Genomic DNA, 26293 nt, shown 5'->3' on the forward strand with positions numbered 1-26293 from the left:
GTTAGAAAATACAGCTTTTGGTTCATTCCCAGAGAAAAAGCAAACTCCAGGAGAGAAGAAAGTGTTTCTGTGCCCTCTGCTGGTCAACCGGAGATGTAGGAAGCAGGGCTTAAACTTGGTTTAGTTCCTGGCGGGGCTGAAATTCCCGGGTGCCTACATAAGTAAGTAACCACCCCCAGCACCACTGAAGCTGAGTTCTGTTCACTGGGCAGTGGCTGAAACACTGCAGATGGTTGTGGTGTCGTGGAAGTCAGCTCTGTTCCTATTAATCATGGGTTTGGTAAGTGGTGGATCCTGCTGGGCCTAGTGAACCTTCTGAGGTCTTCCTAGGACTCAGGGCAACTGCCAGAGCGAGAGCTCTCCAGACGAACCTGGCACCCCACTGTGTTCTCTTTTAATTGCTTCTCCCTCCAGCCGACACTGTGTGGAACTCAGATCATCAATCTGCAGGTTAGAAGAACAACTACCTTCTCTCAGGAGATGTTACAGCTCATAAAAAATGTACGGGGGACACTCTTTGCTGTGGGTTTTGATTTTTAACTCATTCTGTGCCATGCAGCAGAGGGTGTCAAGCCAGGGAGGACAAAGATTTGTGTAGGAGAGATGTGAGAGAGGGTGAAAAGATGGCAAGGAGAGACTGTCATTATTCTGGGAAAATGCACAAAGCAGGCAGAAGGATGAGGCCAAGAAACAGAGTGGAGTTCCCTGCATCAGAGCTGTGAGGCCCCTGCCTTGTGGACAGAAGCCATGTGCATTCCCAAGGCGCTCAGCAAACAGCTGTCTGTGGGTCCAAAGGGAGCCTGCACCTAGCTCAGGGTGGGTCAGAAAAGGAGGAAAAGAGGTAGACCCTGCCACAGAGGGCTCACAGCTTCAGCAAAATGCACTGCTGGTCATACCCCACCCAGTCCACGGAGATGACGCCCCCATCCTCATCTCACAGACCCAACCAGAAGAAATTGATCAAAGGGGACGCCAACTTCTATTACATCATCATAGAAATCATTCCTTAAAGGATCCAGGGTGACACTTCAGGGCTCCTCCATTCCACATTCTGAAGCTCTGATACCAATTCAGCTGCTTGGCTACTTAACTGGCACCCCATGGGTTGTGCAAAAATGTTATGATCTAAGCAGCCCTTTCACTGGAGAGATGAGAGGGAGCACAGGAGGACAGAGGAAGTGGAGAAGCACTTTGTAATCTACCCAGGTGAGTTCTGGTCAGCTTTTTCCTGCCATGCTCCAATGCCAGTGACCTGGGCCCCTCACCAATCTTGCAGAGAAGGAACGACTCCAGCACGGCCAACGTGGCAGGTTGGCAGGATCCTCAAGTTGTGCCATATTGCACAACTCCCAGGGGCCTCCATGGCATGGGCCACAGTGGAGGTGCATCTGTACGGCCGTGCCTAGCTGCCCTGATATTTATTCAGTCAGCTCTGAATCCGCAGGCCCTGTGCCACGGTTGGTGCCAAGCTGATATCTGCAGCTGAAGGAATGAACACAAAGGAATGGGGAAGAGGCTGCCCCGTGACGGGTGACAGAAGAGTCCTACAGTTATGTGATTTACAGCTGAGCTTCTCTCCCACCCACCATGTATCCAGTTATGCTGAATATCATAAAGATGGAATTTGGGCATCCAGAGAGGATTCTAGAGGCTCTTGGCTATCCTTTTCCTCCCTGCTTTCTATTTTCCTTACTCCCTTTCCTGTCATGGAGCAGAGGTGACCCTCTGAAGTGGATTTCTGCATGCTGGGGGTGTGGCTTGGGCTCTGGTACATGAACACATGCTCACATGCATGCTTTCACCCAAGATTAAATGTAGCCCTCCTGGCACGGGGAAAGGAGCTGGCAGAGGCTCAGGAGGTGATGGCAGGAAGAAGCACTGAATACCTGCCAGGGACACACTCCTTGGTGCACTCTGGGTTTTAAGTGTGATGCATAATTTGTGAAATGAGTCTGAACTGATATGTGGTTCTGGCTACATGCAGGGCTTTCCGGAATGAATGCTCTGACCAGGCAAGGGGGCAGCTGAGCCAGTGGATGCTCCTGGGACCCTCACAATGACCAAACTCTGGTTCATTCTTCAAGCTCTCTGCAATAGTGCATGCAGCAGAGGGTGCTGAGGCTACTTGTGGGCTTAGAGGTAGTTAGGTAAAGGGAGCCTCTATGCCACTCCATCTTGCAGACCCAAGGGGAACAGGTAAGAAAGGGAGATGAGAAGGACTCCCAGGGGTGGCTCATAGGGATCATGGAGGGGGTGGAAACTGGGACTGAGCTGGCTACACAGAGGCCACCTGGGTCCATCAAGCTGGCCACAGAGAGCTCTCCTTCCTATACCCGGGAGGCTAGTCTGAGCATCACCCTAGTGAAGAGTATTAGAAATCAAACCTTCTGTTACAAATACTTCATTAGGCATTGAAGTGAAGCTCTGAGATGTGTTTGGAATCATGCCTCAGCATAAGGAAAGGCTCTTGTATAGTAACCCAAAATAAGATACTTAGCCTTATCTGGTTTATAACAGACACGTGGATGCCTAGAACAGCACGCTCCGTACAGCTAGTCGGCATCTACCTGTCCTCCCAGGACCTTACGGAATGGGAGAGGCCCATCGGCCACCCCTTTCCTCATTTGGTCCTCCAGCTTGGAATATTCTCTCTCCTTCTTTGTCTACTATTATCCTGTGCATTCTTCAAAGTCCAGCTTATGATTTAACCACTTCAGCTTTGATTCTTCTCCTTTAAATGCTTTCAAAATGGTTCTTAGAGTTTACACTCATTTATAGACATTCAATGATTCAATAATTTCTTGTGTTTTTTCCTTAAGGACCTACAAGGTCGTTGCAGGCAAAGATCACACATCTTGACTTGTGTCTCTCAGCAGACTCTCACAGGGCTTGATACAGCACAGGTGTAGCATAAATATCACTTGATTGACATATGGGACCGAGATGGTCTCACTTGAAATAAGTGCATGGATGTTGCACATTAACTTTGGAGGGGTAGTCCTTTGCCCGCAGTACATGCTCTGAGTTTTTTCTTTTTCTTTTTTTTTCTTTTTCTTTTTTTTTTTAGATGAAGTCTTGCTCTGTCTCCCAGGCTGGAGTGCAGTGGCCGGATCTCAGCTCACTGCAAGCTCCGCCTCCCGGGTTTACGCCATTCTCCTGCCTCAGCCTCCCGAGTAGCTGGGACTACAGGCGCCGGCCACCGCGCCCGGCTAGTTTTTTGTATTTTTTTAGTAGAGACGGTGAGTTTTTAAAGTAATACAATATTTAAACATTATTAAGACATCTTTAAAGAAAACAGCACTGGAAGACGGGTGTTACCCTGCTCTATAAACCAGAACCTGGTACAAAGAATAAAGAAAGAGAGAGATTCCATCTTACCCATTAAGAAGTCACCAGTTTGCTAAGATCACTACGTAAGTCTCAGATAAGTCACATTTTCTGCAGATTTCTGATTCTTCATCTAATACCATAAAAGTCTAAATAAACAAGTTCCCAAATTTTTCATGATCAAGGAGACTTTTCCTTTTAATTTACCCCCTTTTCTTCCTCTCATATAGGACCTGAGGTTTTGAATATCTTATTTTTTTCTCCTATTAAACAGTAATTATTAATCCATTTCCCTCATCAGGTATTATAGACCAATAGGAACAATCAGGTGTTCTCACTGGCATCAGATGATCAGAGTAACCACTATTTGGAGTTGACAGAAGTCATTCTCAAAGAAAAAAACATGTTTTTATTAGCTGCTACAGTTACATCTCCAGTTATCGAGTGATATTTACTTTGCTCTTTGAAATTCTGAAATCAGCCCACTGACTCCTCCCTCTGCTGTTTAGCTTCTCAGATATTCAGGACCCCAGACTGGGGAGTTTTGAGGAGACAGCCTCTGAGGTGCCTCTGTACTCTGAAGCTCCCTGGTTCTATGGCTGTACTTAACGAATGATGTTGTCAAATTCATTCGACTATCTAATTATTATTGAAGACTTATTTCCAATTAGTTGAACAAAGGTCACATAGACTTGAACTGAAGTATGCTGGTGTTAGTAGGTGCTATTATGGTGGTGACAGAGTTGCATATTTTAATTTGTTCTTCTCTATTTCAACCTCAGCCAGATTAGCTGGCATTTGAATTTGAACCCTGATAATGTTTCATTGAGAAAGAGAGATGGAGAGACGGATTATGCAAATTTCTTCACACACGTTCCACACACAGCTCAAACTTAGAGAGATTTACCTGAGGTTTTCTGAACTGAATTCGGACTCCAGGAATCGTAGAAACTGGTCCTGCCCCACCTGGTCCTTCAATATCTCATCGAAAGAGAAGCCCCATCTTTTTACTCGCTGTTGGCTGGGCTCTTTGCTTTGGGGTGAAGGAAGAAGGTTTAAAAAAGATCAATACCAGAGAAAAGCTTGTGTCATATTCTCTTCAGTGACTCAAATCTGTTTTGCAGTCACTCACCAAAAGGAAACATCTCATATTTAAGGGGCAGATTCTACAAAAGCTGCACAAATTCCAAATGCAGACTTTGGTACACCAACAGTAACCAATGATGAACAGTTTCTTTAAGGAGGCATGTTAAGTGATGGTCACTGGCATTCCCTTCAAATGGCTGCTGTCTACCATGCCATTGATTAAGCTCCCTGGACCGTTCCTAGCAATTATGGACCCACCTTTTGACTCTGTAATTTTTTCACTAGTACTATAACCCAGGATGCTTCATGGACCCAATCTTTCATCAGAACACATTATCCCCCACCTCCCATCCCTTCTTCAATCCTCAGGGGAGAAATTAGGGTCCTGTTTCGAGCCAAGTGATGTACAACTGGTCAGAAATGTATTGACACATCCAGAATAAAGCATATTCTCTTGTCAGAAGCAGAATGTTACATGCATTTATTATCAACCAGGTACGGTGCTTACTGTGTGCTAGACACTGTCTTAAGTATTTGAAATCTGTTAACTCACTGAGTCCTCACAACTACTCTGTGAAAAATGTACTAGTATTATTCCCATTTTCCAGATAGGGAAAGTGAGGCATCATGATAGTGTGTCTAAGGACACACAGCTAGGAAGTCATGAAGTCAAGAATCAAATCTAGACAGCAAGGCTCCAGAGGGCATCCAGTTTTTTTTTTTTTCTTTTCTTTTTGTTTTTTGAGATGGAGTCTCACTCTGTCACCCAGGCTGGAGTGCAGTGGTGTGATCGCGGCTCGCTGCAACCTCCATCCCCCGGGTTCAAGCAGTTCTCCTGCCTCAGCCTCCCGAGTGGCTGGGACTACAGGTGCGTACTACCACGTCTGGCTAATTTTTTTGTATTTTTAGTAAAGACAGGGTTTCACTGTGTTAGCCAGGATGGTGTTGATCTCCTGACCTCGTGACCACCCGCCTCAGCCTCCCAAAGTGCTGGGATTACAGGTGTGAGCCACTGCACCCAGCCCCAGTTCTTAATTCTGCTATGCTGCATAGCTCATCTTTGCTACGCTGTCTCACATTCAGACTAAAGTATGGGCATTGGTCTAATTCTTCTGGTGTTGGGCAATAAGAATATTTCCTTCAGCTTCTGTCTTTCCATTTAAAGCCCACTTGCTGTATTTATTTTGTTGGTCCTTGAAGCTTCAATAAGGTCCTAACTCACAAGTCACACGCTGCAACTCTTCCCTATTCAAGCTGTGGTCTGTGAACCAGAAGAAGAACCATAGGCCCCACCTGCACCTGCTAAATCATAACCTACAGTTCAACAAGAGCCCAGGTGATATACGTCCACATTACAACTTGGGAAACATTGGTCTGGCAATACTCATTTTTCCTCTTTTAAAAAATAGACGCATATATTTTATTATTTCTAACAGACAGTAAGAGATTAAATCATGTTTCCTCTTATTATGGAGCTGACATATTCTCAATACTTAGAAAACTGCACTTAGTAAAAAAAGAGAGAGAGAGCTGTGTGTGGGAAAGCTTGGAAAAGCAAATAACTGTAGACTGGCACTGTCCAGTATAATTTCCTGCGATGATGAAAATATTTCATAATTGTGTTCTCCAATATGGCAGCCACTAGCCCCATGTGGCTATTGGGCAGTTGAAAAGCAGCTAGTGTGACTGATGAACTGAATTTCAAATTGCATTTAAATTTAAATAATTCAAATTTAAATGTAAATAGCTACATGTGGCTACTGGCTACTATATTGGTATGCAGCTCTAGATATACCCCATCCAAACCCAACTACTTCTGCACCAACACACATAATCAGCAACAGCAGTATCTTCTAATTACAACGATGATGACCAATAGATCATGAGCTTGGGGGTCAGGGAGCCTCTGGCTTGCAACTCTGCATTTCCAGACATAGTCCAATAGGGTCATGGTGGTAGACTAACCCTATCAGGTCAAACAATGGGAGATTCCATGCAAGATCTCTTCCAAAGCACCAGGCTAGGCATGAAGACAAATCCTGGATTCTCTCAAACGCAAGTCACAGACCTAATCAAACTCAATAACTTTCAAGGGAACCAAAAATACTGTTTATGGAAGAATTCCCCTGGGGTTGAGGCTAGCAGCAAATTTAAGCAAATGTCCAGAGATTGCAGGACATTGTCTCTTTCTGCCAAGGTCATGCTGTAAAGGATGGACCCAACCATTTACTCTTTACCAGTGTTCTCCAGGGTTGGTACTAGTGGCAGCTGTACCTCGACTGAGGGCTGTGCCCATAGTAGCAGCTGTAGAAATTTACTCAGACTTTGTAGTGACTGCCTCATGGATGCACACTCACCATCAGTGTCACCCCTTTCTGGTACCCAGGTGGTGAGTCCACATTCATTCCACTAGATTCCTTGGTGGTGGCAAGAGTGGGAGAAAGGCAATTTTTGGAGTGGGCCAGAAATCTTGGGGTGTCACTGTAGATGTAGAATCAGAGGGAGGCTTAGGACAGAAGTTGGGGGTATCTGGAAAATTGCAAGGTCACAATTCAGCAGAAATAAGTGGGTCTAGAGAGCCAGGGTACCCTGATGTATTAGTTTCTTAGGATTGCCATAACAAAGGACTAACAAACTGGGTGGCTTAAAAGAGCAGAAATTCATTCTCTCACAGTTCTGGAGGCCAGACATCCAAAATCAAGGTGTTGACAGGGCCATGCTCTCTTGGAAGGCTTTAGGGGAGAACCAGCTTCATGACTTTTCCTTAGCCTCTGATGTCGGCATTCTTCAGCTTGCAGATGCATCACTGCACTCTCTCCTCCTGTGTTTCTGTGTCTCTACATGGTGTTTGCTCTGTATGTGTCTGTGTCTCTGCTTTCTCTTCTTACAAAGTCATAAGTCATACTGGATTAGAGGCCCACCCTATTCAAGTATGACCTCATCTTAACTACCTGCATCTGCAACAACTCAATTTCCAAATAAGTCAGATTCTGAGGTTCTGGGAAAGACATGAATTTTTAGATGATACAATGTAACCATGTATCCTTGGCTTCCCTCAACTATCCATTATTCACAATCGTATTTCTACAACGGATGATCCACATTTCTTCCTTGTTTTCCTAGTACGATTTCACCATTGGGAGTCTGTTCTATTAAAAGCTTCCTGGATACAACTTCCCTATACATATCTCTTCTGTATCGCTTGAGCATTCCCAGTATCATCCACTTTAAGGTTTAAGAAAAGACTTGAACATGTTGCTACCACTGAATGGTCTCTTGTGGTTATAACATAATTCTGCAAATTAAAATATCTTTCAACATCCAACTCCAGGTGAGTGGTAGAATACTGTCTCTTAGCCAAATCCAAGCCAACAATCCACAGAAGCACAGCCTCTTTACAACCATTATGTAGAGATATGTCCTTGGGACAAATTCTCTAGTAGAGTTTTGTGTCAGCATTTGGGTTTTCAAGGGTTTGCACTGTCTTTCCAGCTATCTTCTTAGCTCTTTGAGATCAGGGACCATATCTCGTGTGTCTTTGTACTGAGCATAGGACTTTTCACATGGCAAGTGTTCAGCCCTAAAATGAAATCAATTTAGAAAGGTGTATAGTGATGTGGGTGAAGTGTCCTTATTCTGACAGTGTTTTCTAATCGCTAGCTGGATGCCTTTTTCTAACTCTTACTTGTCCTCTGTGTCTCGTCATTCTCACCAAGTTCCTGCCTCCCACTGGACAACCCAAAACAACACATAGCAAAGACAGGTGGCTCTCCAAGAGTATCTGTCTTTCATTCCTGCTGATCCGCCAGCTAGAGATGGAGGAAAGTTGCCAAACTGAGGACAAGAAAGCCAGATTCAAAGGGAGCAACAGTCTATATCAATGCTCATTTCTGCAGGAGCTTCAGAGTGCTAGGCATGGTGTAAGGAGCTTTCCTTACAGTGCCCCATTTAAATCTTAATATAAGGCAGGGAGGCTGACAATAGTATTTAAACATCCAGAGTTCAAAAGAGGTCAGATTGTCCAAGGCCACACAGCTGGTAGGTGGCAGTCTGGAAGTGGATCCCAGGACTGCCTGTCTCCAAAGCCTATTCTTTGTTTCTACTCTGTTACCTTGCCTTCTACTGCATTTGCCTCATTCAACATCTAAACAAAGACTTGGGGAAGATATGAGCTACCTTCAAAACAGTTAAGAATTATGTTAAGGACTAAATGTTTGTGTCCCTCTCCAAATTAATATGTTGAAATCTTGATCCACAACGCGATGGTATTAGGAGGCAGGATATTTGGGAGGCGATCTGGTCATGAGTGGGATTAGTACTCTATAAGAGAACCAGAGAGAGCTCTCTTTCCCTTCTGTCATGTGAAGACACAGCAGGAAGACAGCCATCTATGAACTAGAAAGCAGATCCTTACCAGATATTGAATTTGCCAGCACCCTGATCTTGGATTTTCTAGCTCCAGAACTGTGAGAAATAAATTTCTGCTGTTTATAAGCCACACAGTCTGTAGTATTTTTGTAATAGCAGCCCTAACAGACTAAGACAGAAATTCGTACTGCGAGTGGGATGCTGCTGTAATGAACAACCAAAAATGTGAACGTGGCTTACAGGGTAATGAATAGAAGCTGGAAGGTTTTGAGATATATGTTAGAAAAAGCCTAAATTGGCTGGGTGTGGTGGCTCACATCTGTAATCCCAGCACTTTGTGAGGCCGGGGCACTTTGTGAGGATCACAAGGTCAGGAGTTTACGACCAGCCTGGCCAACATGGCAAAACACCATCTTTACTAAAAATACAAATATATATATATATATATATATAAGCTGGGCGTGGTGGCGGGCACCTATAATCCCAGCTACTTGGGAGGCTGAGGCAGGATAATTACCTGAACCTGGGAGGTGGAGGTTGCAGTGAGCCAAGATCATGCCACTGCACTCCAGCTTGGATGACAGAGTGAGACTCCATCTTGAAAGGAAAGGAAGGAAAAGAAAGGAAAGGAGAGGGGAGGAGAGGGAAGGGGAGCCTAAACTGCTGTAACCAGGCCTTTAAAGGATATTCTGGTGAGGGCTTAGAAAGAAAAGAGGAGAGCTGTAAAGAAAGCCTCAATCTTCCTAGATAATACCTAAATAATCCTGAACAGAATATTGGTAGAAATATAGATGGTAAAGGCCATTCTGATGAGTTTTAGACATAAATGAGACATATATCACTGGAAACTGGAGAAAAGTTGATCCTTGTTATAAAGTGGCAAAGAATTTGGCTGAGTTTTGTTTGGTTCTAGTATTTTGTGAAAGGTAAAAATTGCAAGCAATGAAATTAAATATTTAGCTGAGGAAATTTCTGAGCAATGTGTTGAAGGTGCAGGTTGGCCCTTCCTGACTACTTATAGTAAAACGTGACTTAAAGACAGAATTGTTAAGCACACAAAGAAACCAGAACCTGAAGATTTAGAAAATTCTTTGTCTATCCATATTGCAAAAAATGAGACCACTAATAGTGTGGCCAAGTGACTGTTTGATAAGGATATTAGTATGGATGAGTCATCTCAACAGAATCCAGGAACTATTCTTCAAGACAATGGAAGAATTACTCAAAAGCAATTCAGAGTTCATCAGGGCTGCCACTTGCACCATAGGCCCAGAGTGCAAGGGACATGCGGTGGGAGAGCAGAACAGTTTTAAAGGATCAATTCATCTCTTCAATTTAGGTAGGCCAGGATGCTCCTGCCCAGTGCCTTGGGATGGGGTCCCCAGAGACAGCAATATGGGCTGCACCCAGCAGAGCCATGGTGGACTGGGCTGCCCAGAAGAGCTGCAGGCAAGGAACCCCAGCCTGGAAAAGCCACAGGGACCCCAGGAGAAAGCTTCTGTGGGACCATCCCATCAAGCTGTGGGGATGATGCTGCCACCCAAATGGGCCTGGAAGACAGAGCATCAGTCCAGGAAAGCCATGGGTGTATGACTCCAGCCCAGGAGAGCTATGGAGGTAGGGTTGCGGTTGCTGCCCCAGTGGGTCTAAAAGACAGAGCATCGAGCCAAAGAGGATTATTCTAGAGCCTTAAGGTTTAATGTTTTTTGCCCTGTTATATTTTGGACTTACTTGGAACCCATTACCCCTTTCTTCTTTCCTATTTCTCTTTTTTTTATTTGAACGAAAATGTCTATCCTATACCTGTCCCACCATTGCAGTTTGGAAGCACATAACTTGTTTGACTTCACAGGTTCACAGCTGGAGAGGAATTTGCTCAGGATGAATGGTATCTTTAATCTCATTCATATCTGGTTTAGATGATATGTAGATAAGACTTTGGACTTTAGAATTGATGCTAGAACAAGTTAAGACTTTGAGGACTATTGAGATGGAATGAAAGTATTTTGCATGCAAGAGGACAAAAATTCTGGGGATCTTGAGGTAGAATGTTGTGGACTGAATGTCTGTGTTCCCCTTCAAATTTACATGTTGAAATCCTGACCCCCAATGTGATGGTTTTGGGAGGTGAAGCCTTTGGGAGATAATTAGGTCATGTGGAATGGAATTAGTGTCCCTATAAAAGGATATCCCAGAGCTCTCTTGCCTTTCTGCCATGTGAGGACCCAGCCATGTATGAACCAGGAAGGAGGCCCTCACCAGACACCCAACCTGTGGCATCTCGACCTTGAACTTCCCAGCCTCCAGTACTGCGGAAAAAAAAATTCTATTGCTTTTAAGCCACATAGTATACGGCATTTTTGCTTTAGCAGCCTGAACAGAGTAAGACAAGTTAGTAGAAAAATTATGAAATAATAAGGCAGTCCCTTAAAAAGAAAATAATCCAATGTCCCCATCTCAGAGCCAAGGTTACTAAAGAAACAACCATAATTTTATTTAATACCTCAAGAACAACCTGAGGGTCCTGAATACTCCAGTGAAGAGTGGTCCAGTTATTGCTTTTTCTTTTCTGTTTTCTTTTTTTGAGATGGAGTCTCACCCTGTCGCCCAGGCTAGAGTGCAATGGCACGATCTCAGCTCACTGCAACTTCTGCCTCCCAGGTTCAAACTATTCTCCTGCCTCAGCCTCCCGAGTAGCTGGGATTACAGCTGCCCGCCACCATGCCCAGCTAATTTTTGTATTTTTAGTAGAGACAGGGTTTGACCATGTTTGCCAGGCTGGTCTCAAACTCCTGACCTCGTGATCCACTCTCCTCAGCCTCCCAAAGTGCTGGGATTACAGGTGTAAGCCACTGCGCCTGGCCCAGTTATTTATGCTGTATAACAAACCATCCTAAAATCCAGGTGCTTATAAAAGCAATTTATTAGTCTCTCTCACTCTCCTGTGGGTTGACTAGGCTCCACTGGGTGGTTCTCACTTGGGCCTCACATGGTTATAGCTGGAGGTGGGGTCATTTGGAGGTTTGACTGGGCTGTGCATCCAAGAGGGCTCATCACCTAACAGCTGATGCTAGTTGCTGACCAGGAGCTCAGCTGAGGCTGTTGACCAGACTGTCTGCACATGGCCTCTCCAACGGCTTGGGCTTCTCCAAGCATCGCAGATGGATTCCAAGAAGGAATGTCTCAAGAGCAAATATTTCAAAATACCAAGGTGGAAGCCACCACAGGGGTTCTGGATTACTGGTACTCAAACAGTTTCAGAGACGGAAAAAGGTGTTCCCTCTTTTTTCATCTGGCCTTGGTCTTGGTGTCCTACTTGATGTAAAGAGGGAAGGCACCAATGGGGCCATATTTGGAGATCCACCACCATAGGAAAGGAACTTGACTAATATCCTGGATTAATAGTTCTGTCAAACTCACTGTGCCTGGGCAGCTCAGGGATGATCTCTGCCTCTCAGCAGGTCAGGTTGGCTGGGAGTGAATGCCTACGGCCAAGCTGGACAAGCCACGTTCCTTGTAGCTCTTTGCTCATGTGCCTGATAGCTAGCAGAGAGGGAGAGCTAAACCAAAGTCATGTGGAGAGAGCAAATCACAAACCACATTCTGCTGACAACACCAGGTTTCATTAGACCCCAGCATCTGGTTAGTGGCACCACCAGAAATACTTTCCATATGCATCCCTGGGACACTCTCCTGGTGGTTTTCAGATGACATAAAGAACTATGTCATCTGGTAACCTTTGGCTAACTTCTCCTCAATGAGAAGCCCTGGCAATCACTATTTTCTTTAATTAAACTTTACTTCTCAGAATTTACTCTTTTTCTTTAGGGATCTTGTTCTGTCACCCAGGCGGGAGTGGAGTGGTGCAATTACAGCTCACTATGTTGCATAAACTTGAGGTGTAGTTTGACCATCCTTTAAAACAGTTGCCTTTTTTTCCCCTCTGAATATAACTTTCTTATCCTTGGACTTGCAGATCGAATAGCTTGTCTGAGAAGGAGAAAGAATTAAAGCACAGTTTTCTGCTATTTATGGTATATCTTATGTCATTTTGTCCATGATTCTGTTCAACTGCTATGGCCATCCTCCATTTGGCTGTCTGTAACCTTCCCACGGCAGACACAGTATATTCTCCACCTTGCAGAATTTAGACAGTGTCTGTGACATCCTGGGCCCTGGAAATCATAATGAGCCCGCCTGGACCCCTTCACCCAGCCCAGTAAAGTCCAAAGTCCACCTGAGATTGACATGAATTCCTAAGGGAGCCCTTCACTCTCACTGTCTCTCCTTTCCCACAAACCTTCACCCACACTCAGCAAACCCCTCCTCTCATGAAGTGTTCGGGAGGGTGGGGGCCTTACTGGAATTTGAGGGTCTTGAAAAGGGGGTACATATTGCACCTCCTGGCAGTCTGCTATTTAAAAAATCACACACTAGGCATTCCTGCTTTTGAAAAGTCCCTGGTCACCTCAATGCTAGGCATTTCCTTGGCCTTGCACAGAGACCTAGTTTTTGTTGGCCTCTGGCTTCTCTCCCTCCCCTGGCTTTCCCCTCCCCTTAGCTCTCCCCTCTCAGGAACAGAGAATACATTTGTCTCATTTTCTCAGCAGGACAGCACAACCCTCTCCCTTTGTTGTTTGAGTCTCTGCCAACCCCTCTGCCCTTAGGGCCTTACTTTCTGCCCCAAGTGGCTTAATGTCCTTTGCCAAGCAAGGAGGAGTTCTGGTGCCAGATGGTAAGATAGCATGTTTTATTTACCTTGCTACATTTGTATCTTGAGAGCCCTTCTTGTTCAGAACACAGCACATAGTCGGCTTCTATACATATATATTGAATTAAACTGAAACTGAGAGAAAGTGACTCAATTATTTTATTGGTCATCTTCAGCCTTCGTTTTGTGGACAGAAACCATCCCTTGGCTGAAGTGTGATGTTGGCACTGATTCCACACTCTGTTTTTTCCTAACATCACTGCCAGCAACTAAGTGGGTAGGAGTAGTCTGTCAGGAGAAGAAACAGGGTTTCGTTTTCACTTGTATCTGAACACTTAATTCTGCCTGTAAGTGGACAGAACACTGTAGCTGTCTTAGGTTAGGCATGAAGTTTGGAGTCGAAGCTAGAACAATAGGAGTAGAACCAGGGCATGAGTAGTAGGGGGCAGGTAGCACTTCCTTGGGGAAAAAGTGCTGAATAGGTTGGAATAAACCAACAGGCCAGGCGACCCCGTTTTCCTAAATGATTACATACTTCTTTGCTGACTTTCAAGAACAAAAGAGGAAGTTCATTTTATCTTTGTGAATTCGGTTCACACACTTGCCTCTCCTCCTTTCCCAAATACCAATGAAACAATCAAATAAAGAATGACTTATTCCTCCATCCTCCCTCCAGCCCACACGGTGCCCACTGTGCGCCAGATAGGCCTAGGCGCTGAAATCATTCTAAGTTCTATTTGGAAAGGGAACCAGGAGGAGGATGTGACATAGAACAGCTGGAGGGATGAGGTGGCCACTCTAGATTGGTGGTCACAGAAGGCCTTTCTGAGGAAGGGACACCAATGCTGAGTGAGACTTGAATGAGAAGTGAAGCCAGCCATGTGAGGATATGGGGGACAAGTGACCGAGGAGGAGGGAACAGGCAAGAGCCCAGTGCTCAGTTAAGTAAATAAAAAAACCCAAAACAAAAAAACTAAACATAGTATATAGAGGCAAAGAAATTTCCTATCAGCAGATGAGAGCTTTGAGAAATTTTAGAAAGGCACGAAGCAGATAGACTGAACTTGTGGCATAACGGATTGACAGCAGCCTACGATTCCACTGGAGGCATCAGAGAAGAAATAGCTGAGTGTCCCCAACAGAATCCTTGGAAAACGCCAAGCTCTGAGCAGCAGGATTGGAAGTGGAGGCAGGGGGTGGGCATCAGACAATGGAAGCAACTCAGGAGCATGGAATAGGCTCCACATGGCAGAAAGCGTTTACTAAGTTAAGGGAGATGTTTCCCGGCCAGCTTCTCATATGGACAGTAAGGTCAGAGGATTGTGCTCCTGTCAGCAAAGCACACGCACAGAGAAAAAACATCCTGGGAACCAGGGAGACCTTAAAGACCCGCTAGCTTTCTTCCCACCTCTCACTGGCTTTCGCGGCTCCAAGTGGAATCCCCTAAGGCCCAGCAGAGGAGGGAGAAGAGTAGACTTGTTGGGGAGTACTGTGGCGAGGAAACAGAAAGACATCAGAAACTCCATCAGGGCTTGACCCACAGAGCAGAACACTTGGCTGCAGGGATGTCACACTAGGGAGGATGGGGGTCTACCTCCCCAAGATTCCCATTGCCGCCCGTCTCACTGGAAGAGAGGGTTTTTAATCTTTCAATCTGTTCTTGGGCCACATACCCAGGACCCAGAGGGGAACCTTGGCGATTGACCTATGCTCATCCATTTACATGTTCAGCTGCAGCCCTGCTCCTGTGTGAACCGCTCAGGGGAAAGCCTGCCAGGGCAACTCCAGGAACCAAACCAGGACTTCTTAAACTCTGGTGCGCCTCAGAATGCCTTGGGTGCTTGCTCAAGATGCAGACGCCCAGAGCCACCCCAGTATGTGCGTATTTTAAAAGAGGAGCCCAGGTGATTCCGATGCACAGCATGGCTTAGAGCTGTTGGCCCACACCATCACTGAGGGCACCCTCACCAGCTACTGATGGAGTCCTAGGCCACGGCCACACATTTGACTTTTTAAATCTCCCTGAGTGTGGGGAGATTTAAAAAAAATGCCCAGTTGCCAGAAATTCTGAGTTAATTGGCTGTGTGTGAGGACCAGGCATTCGTATTTTTTAGAAACTTCCATGTGGTTCTAATGTATGGCAGGATTGAAAGTTAATACCTTCATTTATAAAAATGAGCAGTCTTCCAAATAGCTGGGCATACGGAAAGAATGATCTGCTCTGAGCAGTGACCAGGGGAATGAAACAATAACCAGAAATGATGATTCTCTAATAAACAACCCCGAATAAAACTAAGTGGCAGAAATAGAGAGGAGATATGAAAATATGGAAAAAATATAAACTATGAAAAAAATCTATATCACATCTCCAGGGGGATTAAGATGATAAACACCAATAGAACAGAGCAGGCTACTAGGAAAACAACAGTCCAGGAAGTATTAAGAAGTCTTAGAAATGAAAAGCGTGATTATCAACTACCCTCCCAACACTCAGTGGGAAAAGAAAAACTCATTAAAATATAAAACCACAGAATGGACACCACTGAAAAATCAAAGCAGTGATTCTGAAGAGCAATTCAGGAAATTGCATCCTTTGAATACAGAATAAAAAGACTAAAGATGGAAATTATAACAGAGAAAATATAAGAGATGTAGCAACTCCATCCCAGAGGCCCAGAATTCTTAAAAAAGGATTTCCTGAAAAGTGAGGATAGAATGGAAAAAAAAGCAGCAATGATTTTTTAAAAAGAGAAAAAAAATCCTGAGTGAAAGAAAGAGTTAAGTTCTTAACTTAGAACAGAAGGAACTACCTAGGGCTCATCAGAAATATTAGAAAGAAGATACATACTATATACTAGTTGTTTTTTAAATGTTCATAGAAATACAAGTTCAGAAATGTTGGTTTAAAATATATCAAGTTAACACACCTCTGGGAAGAACGGGATTTAAAGGTGGCAAAGGCAACTTCACTATTTTATATGCTTCACTCTTGTTTGTTTAAATCGATGATGTTTTTAATTAAAACATTTAAAAGTAAATACAACTAGAATAGAAACTAGGGTTTTTACAAAGTTAATATAAAATTTGATTAATAAAGTAAAAGTCAGGGAAGAGAAAAAGAAGAACATAGAACGAGATTCAGAAATATATCAGGAAAAAGACAAAATATATGATTCAAGTAAATGTGACTGTTTTATATCCCAATATCCAAAGCAAAACATATTGCTAGAATCTGTCTAATAACCATGTGAAAAGATTCTCAAGTATATTAACAAAGAAACAAAAGAGTAAAACGAGAATTGTTTTAACCTTTTGGACTTGCAAAGATAAAAAGATTGATGATGCTTGGGATGGTAAGAATGTGGGGATATGAGCACTTTTAGCTAAGGGAATGACAAAGATGTGTTACAGTTTTGCTCAAGAGGAATCTGGACATATGAACTAAAATTAAAATTCTATGCCTAGAAAGTTTATACTAAGGAAATAATTGAACTTGTGTAGAAAGATGTTCCTGGAATCATTGTTTATGGTGGCAAAAAAGGAGGACATAAACTAAATATTTATGATCCAGGGATTGGTAAAATAAATTTTACTTCACCTGTGCCAGGGGATACCATGTAGCTATTAAAAAGAGTAAGGTAGGCCGGGCACAGTGGCTTACGCCTGTAATCCCAGCACTTTGGGAGGTCGAGGCGGGCGGGTCACGAGGTCAGGAGATTGAGACCATCCTGGCTAACACGGTGAAACCCCATCTCTACTAAAAATACAAAAAATTAGCTGGGTGAGGTGGCGGGCACCTGTAGTCCCAGCTACTCAGCAGGCTGAGGCAGGAGAATGGCGAGAACCCGGGAGGCGGAGCTTGCAGTGAGCCCAGATTGCTCCACTGCACTCTAGTCTGGGCGAAAAAAAAAAAAAAAAGAGTAAGGTGGATCTATATGTGTTTACATGGAAACACTGCCACAACATATTGTTAATTTAAAAATTATTGGACTATATATATATGTGTATATATTTGGGTATATATATTGAACTCAATTATACAAAAGGATAGAATGTTATATATGCATACAAATCCAAAGTAATAGACACTAAATCAGATGTTGCCAAACTTGCTGAGCTCATGGTACCCTTAGTGTCTCAGTAAGTTTTTCACAGTGCCCCTGGGCCAAAAGAAATAGTTAACAGTGTCATTTATTATGGCTAGGACCAATTAACTTAATATGTATTTGTATCCTAACACTTAGTAGCTGTTTGAAAGATACATAAATTGAAAATTTTTTTTTCATTCTTAAATAACTACAATATGCACCTATTGGGCACTACACATTTTCTTAAATTTTGAAATTAGATTGAACCTTACCATCCCTATTTCCTATTCCATGTTAATTTTCGCATAGTTCTTGCTTTTTATCACAGTGACTGCTCTGAAAAACCAGATTTGCAAAGATGCGTATCCTCATAAGAGATGTAATGTGCTCTAATGTTGAAACTGAACCATCTTAAGCTAGTAGTTAGTGCAGTATCTGGCATGTGTCAACTATCACTGCTTCCCTAAAAAAATGTGGACTATCCTGTGGTAACTCTGTGAGTTCCCCACAGTGCCCAGGGTGCTCTGATCCACTCTGGGAACCACAGCACTAGACTATAAACAAAGGTTCTTTTTGGAAGGTGAAATCAGGTTGAAGGAAGAGAGTATTTTCTTCTTTATGCACATCTGGATAATTGGAACGTTTTAGAATGAGCATCTGTGACTTACATTACTTTTCATAAGATTTTTTCCATTTCAAGAAAAGAAGCCAGAAAAGGAGCAAAAGTGAAAGACAATGGAGAGTGACAGAGACGTGAAAACGGAAATAAAAATTCATCCAGCCGTGGTACGGGGGTGCGAAAGCACACCACACTAGCTTTGTCTGTGTGTTTCCTTCTGTAATTCTGAAAGTGGTCCAAGTCCCTCTGGGCTTTGGTTCCTCCCCTCGTAAGCAAACACACTGGCTTCCCTCATAGGGAAGGAGAAACTGGCTGGAATCGCTGCTGGCAGTTACTCCAGAAGAAAAGAGTGATGAAATCATGGTTCTGGAGCCCTCTGCCTGAGTTCTAGTTCTAACCCTGCCCTACTAGCACTATGACCTTGGGCAAGTTCATTAACTCCTCTGTGCCTCAGTTTCCATACCTGCTCAATGGTGAGAACAGTAATGTGTACCCGTTGAGGGGATTCAGTGAGAGACACTTACTGCAGGATGTGGCCAGTGCAGAATACATGCCAGCTATTATCATTGTGGTCGCTATCTAACAGGAAAAAACTTTGGAGCAACAGATTCTTTTCTTCCAGCTATCAGAATTAGGGAATGGTGGGGGACTGTCCCAGTTATCATGATATCCAAAGAGTCAGAGGGAAGCCACAAGGGATCCATGCACAAATCAAAGTTGTAGGGAGGTAGAAACTGTAAGTAGAACTCAGCTGGGAGGCTAATTGAGGGGTTTCTGTTCTAGCGAAAAAAAACCTGTCAAATTAAGGTAGAATATAAGGTAATCTCATGATCTCATGGATTTTTGTCTACATTCATCCCACTCCCAAACCTTAAAACATTTTTTACCTCATCTCTATGTCCCACAAAGCGACGTCATCGCTGATCCAAGGGTTGGATGGCTCAGCTGGTGTTATCAAAGGGTCATATTCCATATATTGTTCTGTGTAGGCAATTAAGCTGCAGGAGGGAGGCAGAGCAAAGAATGTCACTGATTTCCTTAAAAAAAAACCAAACCTTTATTCTATTTTATGCAAACATTATAGCAGTCTACACATAATTCTAAATTAAAGGAAAAAATGTATTTCCGCTCCCACTTCTGACACATCAAACTGTTTCCATTTGTCCTTATTTCCTTCTCATTATGAACATACCATTTTTGTGTTGTTGCAGTCATGATCTATACATGCATTTTATATATCTTTTCCCCACTTGACTCTTTACCTGAACCTTGGTGCATCTCTCCCTGGTTATGCTAGCCTTACTGATATTAATACACTGGTCAAACCTGCTTGTGTTCCACTCTCCCACAAAGACTGATTCTCAAGGCATCTGGAACACACACAAGACACTACAGCTCCCCCAGACTGCCAGCTCAGCATTCCCAGTGGAAGGTAAAGACTTTTAAATACCAGCAGACCACAAGGAGTTAACATAAGCATTTTTTCCAAAAAAAGCAACTTAGTTTTTCTAGTTATAATTACGATCTAATAGATATGTTGATCTTATAGATTGACATATTTTAGACTTTTATTTTTATCAAAATGTATGTGAACAGTTAGAATAATAAAATAGTACCAAATTATTATATATACTAAAAAAGCAAAAGCAATTATTTTTTCCTCCCATCCCTTCTCAGAGAGGCATCTACTTTCCACCTTCTGTTTTTTCTAAAAGTTACCTATATATTTCTAAATTATATGCTTTTATATCTATTCCTGTTTTTATTTTAGACAAGAATTTATCTTTCTATTCACCAGTCCTCAACTCCCATCTTTTCTTACATGATCCTCCAAATAGACTTGTATAACAATTTTTGTTAAATCAATGGTCAGTGTAACATTATTAAACTAGATAAAAATTGTTTGCTATTCAGCTAAATACCATACTACTTTTTCCAAGCAAGTGTTTTTACAAACCTATGAAATATCTAGCAATCCTTTTTTTTACATCTTAAACACATCAAATAATTGAGCAGTTCTGTCCTCTTGTTTCCCAGAGATCCTCTCTCCTGAAGTCTTTAGTCTTCTTGCTCGAAACTGGATCATTTGCTCTATAGACTTGATGGAAAATGATCATTTTAGGACTTCCTTTGCTTCTGTGTTGAAAATCCCATGTTTCCTGGATTCCATATCTATCTCTTGTTTTTACTCCCTGATTGTGTTGAAGCATATCCTTTAGTAGTTTCCTAATAAAGGATGCATGAAAATCCTTGCAAGTATAAAAATTCTCTTATCTCCATCCTTGACTGATTGTGCTAGACATAGAACACTAGGTGAAAAATCTCTTTCCTTTAGAATTTTGAAGGCATCACTCCATGGTTTTTTTTTTTTTTTATTTTTCTGGCATGTAGTGCTACTATTGAGAAGCCTGGATCCATTTTGATTCTCATTATTTAGTTCAGTTTCTTTTCTCTCTGTCAACTTAGAATCATCTCTTTATTGTTAGAGTGTTCTGAAATTTCATGACGGCCCTTGCTGGTTGTTGTTATTTACTATGCTGGGCACAGTGTGCAATAGATAAGAAAATATTTATCAGGAAATTTATAGTATTCATCACTAATTTTATACCCTTTGTTTCCTTTGTTTGCTTGTCCTATATGTTTTTCCAGTTCAATATTGGACATCCTGATTTGTTAATCTATCTTCCCTCCCATTTTTCATTTCCTTGTCTTTTTGTTAAACTCTCTTTCAACTTCCTATTGATTTAAAAAAAAATTTTGAACCATTACTTTCTTAAATTTCCAGAGTTCGCTTTTGGTTATCACAGTGTCTAGTTCTTGTTTTATGGATGAAATATCTTCTCATTTCTCAGATAATATGAACTCCATACTTTCATTGTAAGTTTCTTTTACTTGTTGAATTATTTTGGTTCTTCCAAGTTCCTTTTTTCTGTTTATTTTGATTATACTCTTTCACGTTGAGGCTTGAGTGTCTGGAAAATCTTTGCACATCCATTTGTGCTTAAGAGTGAGATACTGAAACCTGCTTGGCAGCTCGGTGGGCGTGTGGATGGGGCTTGTCACTGATGGGCTTTATTGTCATAGGGAAGTTTACCAGTATTTTCATGGGAGCTCCAAATGAGGGATCTGGAGTCTTTCCTCTGGGGCATCTATTTTTCTCTAGAGCGGGCATAGGCAAGTTTCTTCTGTACGGCCTAGATAGTAAATATTTTAGGCTTTGTGGGCCAGATGGTGTCTGTTGCCACTACTCAGCTCTACTGCTGTGGCATAAAAGCAGCCATAGGCAACTTGCAAATGAATGCATGTGATTGTGTTCTAATAAAACTTTATTTGCAAAAACAGAATGGAGTATGGTTTGGCCCATGGGTTGTAGTTTGTCAGTCTCTTGCCTATGGGTATATATGTCTGGCTCCTGGAGGCCTGAGAGCAGGGTCGGGATGGGGCTGAGTGTCTGTTGGGGCTCAGAACATGATACTCCAAAGTATAGCATGTTGGCATGCTGAGTACTTTGAACTAAAGGAGATTGGAAGGGCCTCAGAAGCCAAGGCTTTCACCTTCTCTCCTGCCCCTGCCTTCCATCCCTTTTTCTCTCCTGACGTAAGTCACAGAAACAAGAATTCTTTTTCCCCAGAGTGGGTCATAGAAACTAGAATGTCTCTCCCTTAAAGCAAGCCACAAAACCTAGAAAGGTCACTCCCTTCTCCCTTGAAAACCCTCATTCCAGAGAGGTCCTACCCGGGAGGTAGGAATGCTACTCAGAGAGACTAAAAAGAATCTAAACAGACAGGCCTTGCTGGGTTTCTTCCCCTCAGTCTGTTACCAGTAGATCACACCCTTTTGTCCAATCACATTTCTATAAGGCTGCCCATTCTTCATGGAACCTAAGTACAAATACAGACAGTTTTCCCTGTGTCTTTGAGTCTTCATTTCTGAAGGCTTCGGTGTCACATAAAACTGATGAAATAAATGCATTTATGCTTTTCTCTTGTTAACTTCTTTTGTTATAGCAGTGTTGGCCATAATCCTTATTATAGATGAGGAAAGGTATCACAATTTCTATCCCTACAGGCCCCACAGTTCAGTGTGTAGAGCTTCCATTAATTCTCTTGTTTTCAGTTGGCCTCTTCTGATAGCTGATGTGTCTGAGTTCTGAGTGTATGTGGCTCAATTTCTCTCAAGAAAAAACTGCCCATATCCTTCAGTCGTGGTAGTTGGGAAGGATTGTTTCCTAGTGGGGCAGGAGATCTAGGGGTACAAGGTCTCCTGGGACAGACTTGACCATTCCGCTGCTGTTAGCCCCATGCCTCATTCCTGCCTTCCGTGGTCCCTGGTGCCTTCAAGAGCCAAGGCCAGGCTTTGTTGCAAAAACTGGCTTACTTTGTCACATTACTTCTGCCCCCAACATGTAATTTAGAATGTTCTTCACTCTGTCCCTGTGCACTTTCTTTTTTATTAAATTTTGAAACATTTCAGGCATGCAGAAAGGTATAAAAATTGTAAGAAATCACCCTTGTACTCACTGACCAATTAAAAAAATAAAACATTACAAATAGAGACATGGGGGCCTGTGGTTATATTCCCCAATTACAAAGACTTTGTATCTTGGACAAATGTGTTGAAATTATTAATAGTTTGTTAATCTTGTGAGTTCATGCCATTTTTGTTCCTTTAGTGACATGTTGTATTTGAGGAAAGGGAGAAGATGAACATATGTCTACAATATTGTCTTGGTTGCATTGAGTTACTTTATTACAATTTACTTAATCATTTCCTTTATATTAGACACAGACTTTAAATATTTCTTTTTAAATATATGTGGTGCTGTGGTAGAACACCATTGTTCACACAGATTTTTTTTTTCATCTTCTGGGTTATTTCTTTAGAATTCACATCCATAAGCAGAATTATTTAACCAAAAGGTTTGAATATTTTTGTGGTTATTGATCCACAATAAAACGTTTCCTTAAGCATTGCCAGCTTGTGTGTCAGCAACTTCTCCCACAACAGCAAAGTCAGAGCCACAATTCCTACTACTGAATTGCAAAGGGCAATAATGGCCAATTAGCTTAATGCTGACCACGCAGAGAAATTAGTCAGAGGCTCCATCTCATGCTACTGGAAGTGTGATCCATGAACCAGCAGCAGCACTGGCATCACCTGCATATCCCAGCCCAGGCCTCCTGATTCAGCATCTGCATTTTAATAGGCTCCCCCAGGTGATTCATATGCACATTCAAGTTTGAGAAGAACCACATCTCATTCCTCAATTTTCCAAAGGGTTCAGGACACAAGATGTTTTATTCATCAAATCAAAATGAAGGAGTCCCTGGTAATTTTGGTTTTGAAGACGGATGTAAATTTTCTGAAACCTCAGAGCCTCCTCGCTGTCCCAGGTGTTTACCATGACCCAGTGGGGTAGAAGAAGCAGTGGTCCCAATTGAAAAGCCTTGGTTTGAGTTCTTGGTTGAGTCATTTAACTGATCTTGTCAAGTTCATCATGTTATGTAACAGCCTTGTTGAGCACTCAGGACCATTGTGATAGAAAATGGGAAAGCATCTCTAAAGAATCTTGACAATCCTCCACAAATATAAAATAGACAAGCAAAACCATGTGGCAGACTAGAGGCACATCCTCTGTCCTATAAATCTCCTGCAAGGTATGCATCTTCCCCGGGGCCAGCCTTCACCAATAAGAGCTGTAGTAGTTTGTTTTCATGCTAGTGATAAAGACATACCTGAGACTGGGCAATTTACAAGAGAAAGATGTTTAATGGACATACAGTTCCATGTGGCTGGGGAGGCCTCACAATCATGCTGAGAGGCAAGGAGGAGCAAGTCATGTCTTACATGGATGGCGGCAGGCAAAGGAAGAGAGCTTGTGCAGGGAAACTCCCATTTTTAAAGTCATCAGATCTCATGAGACTTATTCACTATCATAGGAACAGCACAGGAAATCCCACCCCCATGATTCAATTACCTCTCACTTGGTCCCTCCCACAACACATGGGAATTCAAGATGAGATCTGGGTGGGAACACAAACAAACCATATCAAGAGCTTTATGACATCTCAGGCAGAATGAACGTGGGCAAGGGAGCTCTAAGAAAGCACTGTGGCAGGAAGGATCAGGCTACAAGTTGGTTCTGCACTTGGGAGCCACTCGTTAGCTACTTGGGCTAACTGAATTCTTTATAAAAGAAATGACATTGCATGTTGAGAAATATGTTAGTTTTCTAGGACTGCTATAACAAATGACCACAAATGGTTAAAACAACAGAAGTTTATACTCAGTTTTGGAGGCCAGAAGTCTGAAATCAAGGTGTTGGCAGGGCCGTGCTCCCTCCGAAGGCTCTAGGGGAGAATCTCACCTTGCCCTGCCTCACCTCTCCGTTCTTTTCCTTCCAGTTTCTGGTGGCTTCAGGCACACCTTGGCTTGTGGCTGCATCACTTTCATCTCTGTCTTTGTCTTCACATGGCCTTCTTCTGTGCCTGTGTCATCTGCTCTCTTTTTTAGCTTATAAGGGCACTTGTTATTGGATTTGGAGTCTTTCTGGATAATCCATGATGATTTATCTAGATATCCTTAACTGAGTTACATCTGCAAAGACTCTTTTCCCAAAGGAGGTCACATTCACAGGTTTCATGGGTAAGCCTAGGACCTATCTTTTGGGTCTCCACTATTCAACCCACTACAGGGATTGTGAGACAGCAAGCTGGATGTGGGGATATAGAGAGGACACTGGGTCACCTGTCTCCTTTGCTCAGATCAGCACAAAGACAAGCCAGCAGCAGGAAACCGAAATCCTGTTCAGGGGGTGATGAGTTGTGCTGAGGTTCCCCAGAGGATGAGTCATGATGACATATTGGGGGGTTCTCCCAATTATGAGGCATTCGAGCATCCATGGCATTCTCAAAATCTGAGATGAGCACACAGCCCGGGGGCCCCCCTTTGTCCTCTCAGGACATCTACCCTGGCCATTCCAATAATCTCCGCCTTAGTTAGCTTTGAATCTCAAATAAAAGACATCCACTTGGCAGCCCAAGGCAAAAGGTAGGGCCTCTTTTAATTAGTTAATTATGTTATTGGGGAATTTTTTTTAAGAATGGAAATAGATTTCCCTGAAGTAGAACATAGGGATTGAAAAATGAAATTTCCTCCCCTCCTCCCTCTCGCTTCCTTAGATTCCAATGAGACAGGCTGGGGTTTTTATCAGACCCCTCCCGAATGTGTTCTAGTAGATCCTCGATGTGGTCACATCTCCAACCTGGGAAGGAGGGGTCCAACCAGCCAGGTCAGGTCCTGTGGACAAGTCCCCATATGGAGCCCTGAGTGAGTGCTGGAGTGAGGGGACAACAGGGAAGGCTCAGGAGGGGCCGCGGTGAGAATTCAGCCAGCACCTGGTCCCTAGAGGAGCCTGCAGGCTCTGGTTGCCTATTACTGTATGCATGGCAATGAAGGCAACTGTCTGCTGACCAGTCTAAGGCAGTAGAATCTTAAAAGTCCAGAGAGCAACTAAGGAAATGGGAAATAATATGGTTATTTAAGTTGTAATAAAATACAGACTCATAGCTAGATCTCTTTAAGAAAAATCCTGGAATATCATTAGAGAAGTGGGTGGAGGAGAGGTGGTGAGAGTTAATGGTGATGTTGGTTTAGGAGAATGTGGTTGAGAGTCCAGGGTGAAATTTTTGTGATCACCCAACATAAGAGCACAAGATATGACTTTGTAACAGGCATTAAGCATGAACGAAATTGTTCCTGTGAGCTTGTGCCATGTCGCGCCTTCTCCAAAAAAGGTCTAGGCAAGTGGCATCAGGACATGCTATAGAGGACCACGTGGAGAAGGAACACAAAAAGTCCTGACGATCTGAACCAGGCAACAAAGCCAGTCATTATGAGCAACTCATCTGTTGGCCAGTGTCAGTGATGAGTGGTATTAGTCGGAAGGGAAATGTATCAGAAGAGGGAAATCTAGGCTGGGCACGGTGGCTCATGTCCGTAATCCCAGCACTTTGGGAGGCCGAGGTGGGTGGATCATGAGGTCAGGAGATCGAGACCATTCTAGCTAACACGGTGAAACCCTGTCTCTAATGA

General features: G+C 43.0%; 1 protein-coding gene across 12 annotated transcripts in view; it reads right to left on the bottom strand.

Annotated features, from left to right (window-relative positions):
- Positions 1-26293, bottom strand: part of RGS6 (regulator of G-protein signaling 6) — a 676386-nt gene that overhangs the window by 52559 nt on the left and 597534 nt on the right. For 8 of the 12 annotated variants that reach the window (XR_001006387.1, XM_011983129.1, XM_011983124.1 and 5 more), the window contains 2 exons: positions 19087-19197; positions 4235-4360 (listed from right to left, as the gene is read on the bottom strand). Coding sequence is in view for 11 of the 12 variants with exons in the window: in XM_011983129.1 (XP_011838519.1) it covers positions 4235-4360; positions 19087-19197 (237 nt within the window). In the remaining variant the exon portion in view is untranslated. The remainder of the gene's footprint in view (positions 1-4234; positions 4361-19086; positions 19198-26293) is intronic. The other 4 variants (XM_011983130.1, XM_011983127.1, XM_011983131.1 and 1 more) reach the window with 1 other exon arrangement.

This window comes from Mandrillus leucophaeus, unplaced genomic scaffold, assembly GCF_000951045.1.
Source record: "Mandrillus leucophaeus isolate KB7577 unplaced genomic scaffold, Mleu.le_1.0 Scaffold246, whole genome shotgun sequence".
In the NCBI taxonomy this organism is placed as follows: domain Eukaryota; kingdom Metazoa; phylum Chordata; class Mammalia; order Primates; family Cercopithecidae; genus Mandrillus; species Mandrillus leucophaeus.